This window comes from Colletotrichum paranaense (assembly GCF_030867605.1).
Source record: "Colletotrichum paranaense strain IMI 384185 chromosome Unknown Scaffold_16.1, whole genome shotgun sequence".
NCBI classification, from domain to species: domain Eukaryota; kingdom Fungi; phylum Ascomycota; class Sordariomycetes; order Glomerellales; family Glomerellaceae; genus Colletotrichum; species Colletotrichum paranaense.
In genome coordinates this window covers 137125-149718 of record NW_026848974.1, presented here as the reverse complement: position 1 = coordinate 149718, position 12594 = coordinate 137125, and the positions used below count along the sequence as shown (strand labels likewise).

The window sequence follows — 12594 nt, the reverse complement described above, 5'->3', positions numbered from 1 at the left end:
CGAGTGGGAATTCCCGCAGGCGCGCGCTGCCATAATGACGGTCACGAGATGACGGAGGTGACGAGGAAGAGACATTCTGCCTTTTTTTGAGTTTAATGAAGAGCGGCAAGGAAAGGTCAAGGGCAGGAAGATTTTGGTGATTAGTTCCAGTTGCGTTCGCCAGTGATGGCAGCGAGTGACATTCATATCCATCTTTTGGGGTGGATAAGAACGAATCGGATCCGAAGAAGGAGCGAGTGTACGGATATGGAGTGAGACTTTCAATGAATGTGTGTGTCCGGAGTAGCACCGTTGTGTGTGGCTTGATGAATCGGTTCGTAGATGTGATCCCAATGTCCATATCTCGGGCGCTTACGCAGTGCCGATGGCATCTTTTTCGGTCGGCGCGAAGATCACATGCCCAAGGTCGTTCGTATTTCGGTCCACCGACGAGAGAGCGAGTGGATGGACAGAAGTGCTGGGCGTGCGCGAATCACAATTCGATCCTCGTGTCTTGGGGTCTGTGGCGATGCAGAAAGAGACGATTGATTGATTTGATTGATTGGGGGGCGTGTTCATGCTGGGAAGAGGCCGCTTTCTGAATGATGATGTGCATTCGCCCGTTTCCCGCTGCAGAGTTGACGTTGATGACTAAGGTTAGATGAGGTACTGTACGCAGTTAAGAGCAGTGCAGAGTACCTACCTACCTTTGGGAGGAGGAAAGGAGAGTATCCGATTCGATGTCATGCAGCGTGCCGGGTGATCCCATTCCACACCACAACTCTAGAAAGGGTGGTCCTGCCGTGCTGTTTGTGTGGCTGCCTGGGTGCTTCGTAATTACCACGGTAGAATCGCAGACGTACCACGGCAGGATGTGTAGCGCTTGGAGAGAGGCTCATTTGGATAGATTAGCTCAGCGTGCATGCAATTCGTGATGGGGAGACTATTTTTGCGCAGCCGCCCGGGAGGTGGAAATCGTTGACACTCTTTTGGCGCCTCGCGATTACCTATGAATACACTGGATATGGGAAAGCCTAGTTCTGCGATAGCGCCGGCCGAGACGTTGGCCGTTGAGCAGAAGAATGATAAGATGTCTTATTATTATGATTTTTGTCGGCATCTTCGGTTGTCACTGGTATGCGTAGTTTGGCGCACAATGTCTTGCATTTTTGCAAAGCATCGCCCGGGTCTCCACGCCGAACCAAGGAAGAAAGGCAAAAAGCCTGATTCAAGGATTTTAGAGTATTTGCCGGGCGGGAAGAAAGGGTTGAACGGGATAGGTCATTTACTGCGGTAGAAGGAGCACGTAAACGACAAGACTTGAGATGATTTATGCGGTAAGGTAGGTAATACGAGAAGCGAACTTCTGTGCGGGGTTTTGGCATGATGAGTGACAAGAGACGAGATGAGAGGAGGAGGGGTCGTTCATCGGATCGACTGTTTAGAAGACTTCAGACCGGTTCATCGTTGCCGGAAGGAAGGGCTGGCTTGTCTTGTCTTGTCTTGTCATTCTTTGCAGCAGTCGTCAGCGTGCTCGGATGCTTGGTGACAACTGCTGGCACTAACAAGCAAGTTCGAGTTTGGATGTTCCCGGGAGCAAGCGCCCGCGAGTACGGACGATTCGGAAAAGCCTGAGATGGGGAGCTGCGTACTGACAGGCACGCAGGCACGTTCCTTGGGTGATTGAGGGATGGATGGACCAGCAAAACCGTTGGAAGTTGATGAGATTTTTCTGAGAGAGCAGGAGGGGAGCCGTGGATTCGAGATTGATGAGTTTAACAACGCCCCCTTGCTCAGCCATTCTCTACGATACGCGTCCTCGCTAAACCAGGAGGTGCTTGGGTGGGGATGACCCGAGAAGGGCAGCTTCATCCTTCAGAGGTTTAAGCTGAATTTTGGGGGGTTTTTTTTTTTCAGTTCTTCTGGACCTGATGCGGCGAAGGCCTACCTTACTCGGTGGTCGGGCGCCCGGTTGGCCCCTCATTGAACATTCTTAGTCCTTCCTGCTAGGCTCCTTCCTCGAACGTTCCACAGAGACCAGACATCGTCTTGTGTCGCGTACAGTGGAATGGGCGAGGATCGTGGTCGGGTATGAGAAGAGATGGGGCCGGCGAAAATAGGGGAGGGGGAAGGAGTCACAGAGGGGAATTACAGAAACGAAGATTTTTGATGTTTGGGAGGATTGTGAACCTACATCTCGTTGACGCATAGCTACGCACAAGAAGGGTTGATGTCATTGCCCCAAGCTGTGTGGACTCTCTGTCTTTATGCGACTCCCGCTTTGATCAAGATGAAGTCTTGCCTCTGATCGAGAGTGCGAACAGCGGATGGCTCCAGATGCTCGGGCGCCCGAGTCTATGGCACTCTGCTGCGTGGCGTTGGAGCCCAACCCAACGCGATCCGAGACTTTTCCTCCTCCCGATAATGCCGTGCCGGCTCGACGGTGGGCCGCGGACCTACCTCCATGGAATCTGGATGTAAGTAAGGGATGAGGATGGTGCATCGAAGCGAATAAGAAGGGCTCGAGCGAATCCGGCCAGTGTGCCGTCCTCGCCTTTCCTTTTTCTCTCAAATGCCTCGTGCCTTCCCGAACAGATACAGATATAAATTACAATAACGGCTTACCATGTGTACTAGAATGTGACCGATGCAGGTGGATGGGGTTCATTGGATATGCGGACATGCACACGGGGATGGATATATCGAGAAATGTTCTTAAAAAGGACACAGGCACTCTACTTGAGAGCAGGTCCCCCATGCCCCCATACCAGAATTGCCCCCTGGAAGACACAATTACAGGCGTCAAGCCTCACCTCAGCGCTGCAGTCTGCATCTGATAAGCTGAGAAGGCACACCGCAAGCAGGTGCTCGAAGCTCAGGCAGGGTGCTGAGCGAGCAAGTGAGTGGTGGCATTTCATCACCTCAACCAGAATGGAAAGGGTCGACATTTTGGTCCCCCCAATGAACTGGCTGCGGTTGCATCGTCAGCTGGTGGGCACTTGACGGGTTTTGGTCATGGTGGCTCAGGGGCATCGTCGGTTGCTGCAGGGGCTGACTTGCCTAGCGCGTTTCAGCCAGAATGCCATTGGACAGGCAGTACGTACTTTGCATCCGTCACCCGCAGCCGTTTCTCTGTACGTACCTTGCTGTATGTACCTTGCTGTACGTACTGCGCTGTACGTGGGTACCTACCTGAGGTACTTACTCACCTTCTTCCATTTTACCTTATCCATCCATCTCTCTCTTTCGCGGACAATCTGGTAGTCTCGAATACCTCATCAATCTCAACTCCATCTCGAGCATGACAGAGTAAAAAAGATGCCAAGCCAGCCAAGACGGGGCATGGAAACGCCCACGTTTGCCCAGTGCAGCAATGGAAAAGACCAGAGGCCTGGCCATCCAGGCCCTACCCTGACGAGCATTCACCTACCGCGGCTTGCTGGCCTCCCCCCGGCCATCGGTAGCAGTGGGGATGGGAACTGAGGATTCCCTCTCCCACTCTCCTTGAAGGCGGCTTGGCGACCATGCCCGTTTGCTCATGTTATCGCCCTCTTTTCGGTCTTGCACTGCGTTTTTCGACTCCCCCAATCTCGGTGGACTGTCCCACGAGGTGCAAAACGGTAAGACGCAACATCAACGTGTGGCTATCTAGACTCTTTTTTCCAAGTTATTCTCTCGTCCTGGACGCCGGACCTGCTCGGATGCGGTGCGTGGTGCCACGCTAGACCTCAATCTGGATGACCCGGGTAGTCACCGCGTCAATCTCCCTCGTCCACGGGCCCCAAAAGATCCAACAGCGGACGACATGCCGTTTTTTGATTGCTCCCAATTTGCGCTGCCGGTGCTCTCCCGTTGACTTTCAAGTTTCCCCAGCTTTCCCGGCCCATCCATCCACCGGACGGCGGAATAATCATTCAATTTGATGAAGGTTGTGCAGACAGAAACTGCTGTATGACGCCAGGCAGTCGGTCAGTTTTGTCCAAAATCTCGAACTTTCTGCCCACTGACAGTCTGCTACGGGCCTCTTATCCAAGTCACTCTTTTCTTTTTTGCTGCTGGTCTCTTTCCCGGTGGCCCTCCAGCCCCCATTTGTTTGAAGGCTCCATCTCGCCGTGCCGTAGCAGGGCCGCAGGCGTCTCAATATTATTATTGAAGGCCGAGAACCGGGAGTAGGCGTCCACCTGGCGGCCCCTCGACCCATTTGGGGGCTCTCGGATCTGACAGTGCTTGCCGTCAATCAAATGGTCTAATAGAAGGGGAAAGATCTTGATTGGGCCCATCTGGCATCATTGGGGCCTTCGACTCCTTCAAGGGATGGGCTGATGCCTGGTCTAGACAAGTAACGGGAGAACAGGCACATGGCATGAGAGATATCAATCTGAAGGAGCCAAGCCAACCAACGAAGCAACGAACGGACCGCTGTCAGTCAGCCGTCGTCTGGTGTGATCTGTCCGTCACTGCCAGTGCCCGTCCGTCCTCCCTCCCACTCAATCCTTGGACGCAAAGTCAAAGTCTGTCGAACCCCGGACGGACCACGGACCACAAGCCCACGAGTGACGAGCAGCTTTGAAGTTTGAACATCCGGCACGAGGCCGAGGAAGAAGAAAACGAAGAGAGACAGATGACTGACTGCGGATAATTGACTGGCAGTTACAAGTTGCAACGGCTGACCTTTCTCTCCTTGCTTTACACTCACCGACGCGCGCGCGGCGTGCCTCTCTACTTGCTTTTACACCTGCGCAACACAGGCTCGCATCAGCACACTCAGCAACGAGCATACTCAAGGCCCAGCACTAGTCACAGTTCAGGACTAGAGCGAGAGTAGGCTGGACAAGGTCCGCCCGTTGTCAACGTAGTGATTGACTGCTGGCCGTTCAACCGTTTGGCTGCTACCGGTCCATGTGTCTTAAAAGAGGACGAGACTTTCTGACTGAGAGTAGTAGAGTACCACCCGACTGGCGTCAAAGCCCCCTTCTCACCCAGGGCCACCCTCCACCTGTGTCCAGGAACGATGAAATTGGGCTGGCTGATAGGCTCGTCGCCCGGCACCCCCTTTTCCCAATCTCGCGCTGGACCGCAAAAAAAGGGCACTAGGATCCAGCCTCAAGGGTAGCTGCGTCGTCGGCCTGTACCTGGGCGGCACCGCAGTGTCTCACCACCTGTCCAAGTATTCTTGGCTCGTCCTCTACTTTGGCGCTGGTGCCCGTGGATGCCCAGGAACCCCCTGGTCTGTCCTCCATTTGGTGGTTCCAATACCGTCTGATTCGTCCGTCGTCAGTCCAAGCCACCCCGGACCAGGGACCAGGACGTTCCTGGCAACCCCCGGTCACGATTCCCCAAATCCCTGCCTCGTGTTTCCTTCGCCTGCAACTTGGGCTGTACCTGGTCGACTCCTGCTGCGGGTTGCGGGTGCTGGTGCTGCTACTGCTGCTGGTGCTGCGCTCGACTGCTCTGAGAGAGAGAGAGTCGGACGAGGGTGAGCGAGGGTACCACTCTTTTCCATTCGCCTCTCTTCCTCTCTGGCTCTGCTGGTCTCTCCCTTGGTCTCCGTTTTCCTCTCCTCCTTCTCTCCTTCTGGTGCCGTGTGTGCATTTTTCGCTCTTTCGAGGTGGAATTGCTACTCATCGTCTGGAACGTTGAATCTCGCGAGATCGAAAGAACAGAAACAACACAGAGTCGCTCATTGCAATATCCTCTTCGATTCCTAGACGCGGCAATTTGCCCATCTTATCCCTCCTCCACCGAAATTCCCGACCCGACCGACACGAGCTGCAGTAATAGCCCGAGAGCGATACGACATCCACGACACACTCGCACACATACAAACGAATCCGACCAACGACCACGAGCCACCCGCTTGGCCACACCCAAAACCTGCGACACCAAGGCCTTCAGGACTCGGGAGAACTAACAGCTTCTTGTTTCCCTTCTACCCAACCGTCCGACCTTTTTGTCCTGGCCTTCTTGTTTGTCTGGAACTAGCCGTCTGTCGAGAAACACCAGAAACTTTGTTCTGCAGATCAAACTCCGAGACAAGGGAACCACTTCCCGTCCACCTCGACCTCGACGGCTCAGTCTCTTCCTCCCTTAGGATCTCCGCTCAATTTTCATCTTCGCCTTCCCGTCGCGCGAGCCAAGGATCAGCCGACCGGACTCACTTCGATATTTCGACCGTTTGGAAGCCTCGAGGGCGCTGGCTGTTGCGTTTGGATTATTGGACCATTGCTGAGTAGACCATCTGCCAGCAGTCATCTCACCGTCTGCGTCGGACCATCCTTTTTTTTCCATTGTGAGGAACCACATCAAAACCCAACAATTCTACAGGCATTTTAACGATATGCTGTAGACTACACGCAATCTACCCACTCAACCCCGAAACCCCGTTTACCTCGACGACAACATTCACTATTCATAAAAACACAGCACAGGGCACGATCACGATGAAGCTCCCCGAGCCCAAAGTCGCTTTGGACAACATCTGTTCGGTCATTTACAACAACGTTCTTTACACATATTCCTCCGGTGCTTTCCAGTCGCTTTCGCTCGAAGAAGGAGCCCAATGGAAGACCTTGGCGCAAGGTGAGGCAGTGACAGGTGCTGTCTGCGTTGGCTCCAACCCCACCGATGCTAGCAAGGCCGGCTTGTACATTGTAGGAGGCAAGGGCACGTCAACAGATTATCATGGACTTCAAAAGTTCACCTACGCGACAGGAAAATGGGAGTCCATCTCACCACAGGACCACGTCACGCAGGACCGTCTTCTCCACGGAGCAACATATCTCCCTGGAACTGACCAGATTATCATGTACGGTGGCAGTCAGGATGGTTACTCTGGTCCTTCGACACAGACTTTTGTTGTCGGAGCATCCGCGCCTTACAGCACCCGAGCCTACGAATCATCAGCACCGCCTGTCGTCAATCCCATTGTTCTGACATGGTCCGACACACAAGCAGTTGTCATTGGAGGCAGCACGACAAACAGCAAGGTTATGCTCTTCAACCCCGATACGAAATGGACCGACTCGGGTGCCACCCTCGGGGAACCCTTGCTGAAGGACACGACTGCAATTCGCGCAATTATCATGAACGGAGACGACGGAAGCAAGAGTTTGTACACATTTGACCTTTCCGTTGCGCCAAACGTGGTCAAGCGCATGGTCCTCATCGACGCGGCGGGCGCACCTGTGACCAACTCCCAGGCAGTCTCGAAGGCGAAGGCGCGCAGCGTGGAGGGCGAGATTGAGAAGCGCGCATCTTTGACCCTGAGCGACTGGCCCGCTTACAACAGCACCCTGGCGCCTACAGGCACGCGATCCAACTACGCTGTTGCTCAGGGTTCTGATGGAACCGTCGTTTTCTCAGGAGGATCAGGTGCCGTCGACGATGTTCTCTGCATCTTCAACGCGCGCCAAAACAGCTGGGAAGATGCTGCCCAAAAGTTGAACGAGCAGGAGGTTCTCGCTACAAGCGAATCGACGAGCAGCACCACTGCGAGCTCAACCGCAACGAGCTCCAGCTCCAAATCTAGCACTTCGGCCAGCTCCATCTCTACACTTCCTGCGTCGGCGTCAGCCTCTGCCTCTGCGTCTGCCGCCGCGACTCTCTCCGCCTCTGCATCTTCATCTGCCAGCACCGAGACAGCTGCTGCTGCTGGGGCCCCCGCCGCAGTCAGTGCCAACGCTATACTTGGCATTGTCCTTGGTACCATTACCGGTATCATGATTCTCCTCGGCCTGATCCTCTTCTGCATCCGAAAGCGTCGTGGAAAGAACCAGCAAAACGTGGAGGGCGGCCAGGACCCGAGGGGCATGAGCCCTAGGGGCTTCCCCGATGAGAAGGCTGGACTTGGATACGGCAACGACGATTTCAACTCTGCTCCTCACTTCCGTGGTCATCAGCAACAAGACTCGGCCGGATCATTCTCCTCAATGGCGATTTTGATGGGCAAGGTCAATGGCAACGCACCCAAGTCTGCTGGTGTTGCTCGCAGTGGAAGCAAGCGTGATACATCCAACAGCTTCTTCAAGAGCACCATCGGTAAGCCCCTTCCCCAGATGAATGAGGCACCAGGCCTCGCACCACCTACCCGCGATGAAAAGGGTGTTTCGTTCGCCGCCGACGTGGTCGAGCCTCGCCCTACGCCGCGAGGAGCTCCGGTTGGTCGCGCTGGCGAGACGCGCAGAAGCTCTGGCTGGAACCGTTACTGGTCCGGCGGCAGCGCGCTCAACATTCTCGGATTCGGCAACTCTAAGCGTACAACCGTCGATTCCGAGACCTCTCACTACTCCAACACACCCAAAAACCGCATCACGCAAGACTCCGCTACCGTCCCTCCCCTGCACCTAATTACCCAGGACTTGTCCACTGTTCCGCCTATTCAGCACGATGGTCGGCCAGAACTGAGCCGTGTCGTCTCTGGCAGCCCGACGGTGTCAAACTACTCGAACCAGATTCCCTTCCGCGATGGAGTCTCTGGCAAGATCGAATCCCCCCGAAGACCCACGTCGAACGCATCTTCAGGGTACTCGAGCGGTATCCCCGAGAGTGTTCGGGACACATGGGATCCTACCGGCCCCTCAAGGCCTTGGGGAGCGGACCGCGCTCCAAGCAGTGTTTATGCCGAGAGCCTTTACCCCACGTCACTAGCTCCAAGCCTCCCGCAAAGGCAAACGCAGACCAGTGCTCCCAACGGTGTTAGCCAACAGCCGCCCCTCGCCCTGGCAGCCACCTCTTCAGACATGAGCTGGTTGAACCTTGGCGAGATCAACAAACAAAATCGTCTCTAGGTTCAATCGACAAAAATGCCTTGAAGCCATGGCGGTGATGAGACACTAATGGCCATTGTGCGACACCTGCGAGCTCCGCTCACGTCCATGGCGCTTCACGACACTCAAAATCATGATCCGTCCTTTTTTATACCCAGGTCTTTTCCGGAGCATCGTTTTCGGCGGGGGCCTCTGCATTCCAGCATAGACGGCTTAGAGCACTCAAAAGTCCACTCGTTACATCCCTCACACTTATCACCAAACCTCTCTCGCTACACACTCACAAACACGCACACCCACGTACTATCCCGCGCAAACTCACTCTCGATCCATCTTACTATCCGACGCGCACACTATTTTCATTACTCCAAAACACCTCATACGACCGCAGACATGGCATGTCTCCCGGGCGGCGTAATTATCTTCATCCGCTCGTGAACATGGTTTTCCGTTATCTTACGCTGTCTTCCGTTCTCTCAAATCTATCTCCTTTTCCTTTTCCATTCTCAGCATCATCTCTTCTGTACATTCCTCTTTTAGAGCGAGACCCGGGACAGGTCGTTCCCTTCGCAGTCAGTCATTTCCGTGATACCAATATCGCAGAGAACTCAAACACCAACAACACAACGCGCATGCCACGCTGTCTGGGTTGAATATGTAATTATCAATTTTTGTTTACCATATCCAAAGGGGGTTAGGGGAGGCATTTCCATGGTGTTGATGGGTTGTCAGACCAGGAGGGCAACTTGGTGAAATTTTGGCAGTGGTAGTTGTCTCTTTTTCTGTTCTCCAGCTGTCGCCATTTCACATGTTTCCCCTTTCCCATACAGAGGGGATTGATGGCTGATGAATGGGAAACGGAAAAGAGGAGAATTAAGGAGCAATGGAGGGCGGCGGTGGGAGGAATGTTGTCGATATAACCTGTTTTTATCTTTTTTTGATGAAAAAAGATGAAGGGAAAAAATGGCGGCACGGAGGATTTATTGTATTATTCACATTGCAACTTGTAGGCTGTTGCACCAATTGATGGCTTGCCAAGTTACGAACACTGATATTCCCCTTTTGCCTGGTTTGCATCGTGAGACGAGGATGTGCTTTACTTGCCAACGGCCACCTGGTAAAATGCGATACGTTGACAAAGGCAGGCGGACGGTGGTAATGAATGAACCATGCGGTTTGATTAAATCTTGGTTATTGAATAGCATACATGGCATCGGGGGCCTGGTAAGGCTTGCGATGCGAACCTCATACAGCCTCCTTTGACAGGACGTATGATCGTTCTACGGAGGGGTGGCCTCGGTTTGAGTTATGTTATTAGTTAAGCTATGCAAGAGAGTCTAGACTCTGGGCGGAGGTTTCGTGGCCAAAATCTCTCAATTAGATGAGGTATCATTTGTGCCATGTTTGTTCGTAGCTTCAATTTCCATTTCTCTCTCTGGCTCTCTCTCTCTCTCTCTCTCTCTCTCTCTCTCTCTCTCTCTCTCTCTCTCTCTCTCTCTCTCGTACCTCACTCCCAAGTTCTGACGGCCATACTTCTACACCTCTGCCCTCGGCTCGACTCCCTCCCCCAAGCTCTACATCATCACGAGCTCACCACCGTGTCTATGAAAGGCTGGCTGGCTCCCACTTATCCAACAAGCCCACATTCCACCCCTTGAACACCCGCTCACCAGGCGGTAAAAACCGACTACTCTGCTTCAACCCCTCCGCTGCGGCGACGATGGCCGGAAGAGGGAGGTTGACCTCTTGCACGTCGGACGTCATGGACTCGAGCATGTCGTCTGCTTCGGCTTGGGAGATTTCTTTGTATAGCAGTTTTATGGCTGCGCGTTTTGTGCGTTGGTGAGGAGAAGAAGAAGAAGAGGGAAAAGAAGAGGAGGCGTAGGTGATGTTGCTGTTGAGGATCCAGAGGTGCAGGGCAGGCGGTGCGGCGTCGCCGCCATCGCCGGAGGAAGAAGAAACTGGGTTCTGGGTGGATTGGAAGGCCGGGACGACGACTGATTTGGAGGAGCCTGAGCGGGAGAGGGTCGCGATGAGGGTCGCGGCTAGGCAGTCTGTGCTGGAGGGCAGTGCTGTCGCCGTGGCCGTGGGGTGTGATGTGCTTGTCTGGCATGACACTTGCCATTTTAGCAGAACGACGGAGGAGATGGCTACGTTGAAGAAGCCCAGGTGGGAGGCGCAGGCGGAGCAGGCGATGTTGAGCATCCGAGGGGGTGGTTCTGTGGGATCAGACGCAGAATCAGAGTCGGAGTCTCCTGCTCCTCCTCCAGCTAGGACTTCTGAGCTGGAGGATGCCGGTGGTGCGGCATCTGATGATGGGGGAGAGAACTGGAGTGGAGAGAAGAAGTGTAAGTAAGGAGAGAAGAGTGAAGACGAAGAGGAAGAGTATACGGAACGGATCGTGACTGTATACGCGAAATGGAAAAGGTATTCGTTCAATGTCCCTCGCTGTTTATCCCGGTGTCTCCGAGGCTCTGGACAACCCCAGTGAAAGCAAGAGGGCCAACCGTCTTTTGCGAACCCAAGTACAAGACCCAGAAACCATCTTACACACACGAGGGGGTGTAGAGGCTTCGGAGTCTTGCACTTTTGAAAGCACCCCCTGCGCAAGGGCGGGGACGACGGCGTACGTTTTGGATAGTTCATATAGGGGCGGAGTATCGGTGACCAGATCACTGAGTTGGTAGCGTGTTGCTGCCGACATGGCCTCCTTCTTGATGCCCCCGTGTTTTGAGGATACACGGTTATATGTATCGAATAGACGAATCCCAACATGATGTGTTGAAAATGCGAGTGACAAAACAGAGATGAAGAAAGAGAGAGAGAAAGATAGCCGCTTACCTTGAGACCAACACAATCAGCCTCGCAAAACAGAAACGACGTCAAATCTACCATGCCTACGCCAGGCTGCGCGGCAATGGACGAGTTGGCTCCGTACCCGCGCCTAGTCAGATGCTCGTGGTCATCCTTCTCCTTGCCCTCTCCGCTCACGCCGCCGTGCTCATGCTCATCCTCGCGATCCGTGCTAGGCTTATGACAGTGCCAGAAATCCATCATCTCCGCCCAGTTCTCGCTCGGCAGGTCTTTCCACTCCCCCGCTTTCCCGCCGGGCACGACGACCGCGGCGCAGCGTCTGCACGCTACGGCCGAGCCGGGGAGGAGGTCCCGCGCCGTCCAGGGGACGGGGTCATCTGCGAGGCTGGTGCTGCCGCTGCGCGCCGCTGGGGAGTCTGCTAGCGGGAGACGCCATGATAGCGTTTGCGAGGCTGATGATGATGCTGACGGTGGTGGTGTGGGTAAGGCTGCGGGAGCTCCTGCGTGGGCGAGAACTTTCCCGGGCAGCGGGAATGAGGTTTCTGTGCCTGCGTGGTGGATGTGCAGCGTCTCGCCGTTGGGGGCGATGAGGGCTCTTGTTTGTCCTCCTGCTGGTGAGGAGAGGGTCACTGCGATGGAGAGCTGACGGATGTTTGTGAGGAGTTCTGCGTAGATGGTTGGTGTGTCGTGAGACGACATCGTGGGCAGCGGGAGGTGTGGTTGGGTCAAGGAAGTTTGGGGACGAGTTGGTTGGGTGAGGTCAGATTTAAGATGTGCTGGACCCGGAGTTGTCGCGCTAGGATTTTTGGCTCACGACCCTGGCGGGGTGGAACTTAGTGCAGCTGGTGCCGGTTCAGCGGCCCCGGCCGTTTGAATTGGACAGCTCCCGCCACGGCATGACTTTTTGACTAATTACACACTTGTGATGCAGCTGAGTAGACTGTGTAATATCGAATTCCAGCAATGTACACTAACATGGGTATAACAAAGATCTTCTCATCGTATATTACATAAAAACATATCGCTATCCGGAATC

At 54.3% G+C, this 12594-nt stretch overlaps 2 protein-coding genes across 2 annotated transcripts; one reads left to right on the top strand and one right to left on the bottom strand.

The window, feature by feature from the left end:
* Positions 1-6419: 6419 nt before the first annotated feature.
* On the top strand, positions 6420-8765 carry CPAR01_14568 (pre-mRNA splicing factor CLF1; the record flags this gene model as incomplete). The annotated part of the gene is made up of 1 exon (XM_060498819.1): positions 6420-8765. One exon carries the CDS (start codon positions 6420-6422, stop codon positions 8763-8765), a length of 2346 nt encoding a protein of 781 aa, XP_060342282.1.
* A 1581-nt stretch (positions 8766-10346) lies between these two features.
* On the bottom strand, positions 10347-12257 carry CPAR01_14567 (uncharacterized protein; the record flags this gene model as incomplete). Its single annotated transcript, XM_060498818.1, has 2 exons — positions 10347-11072; positions 11586-12257. 2 exons carry the CDS (start codon positions 12255-12257, stop codon positions 10347-10349), a joined length of 1398 nt encoding a protein of 465 aa, XP_060342281.1.
* Positions 12258-12594: the final 337 nt, after the last annotated feature.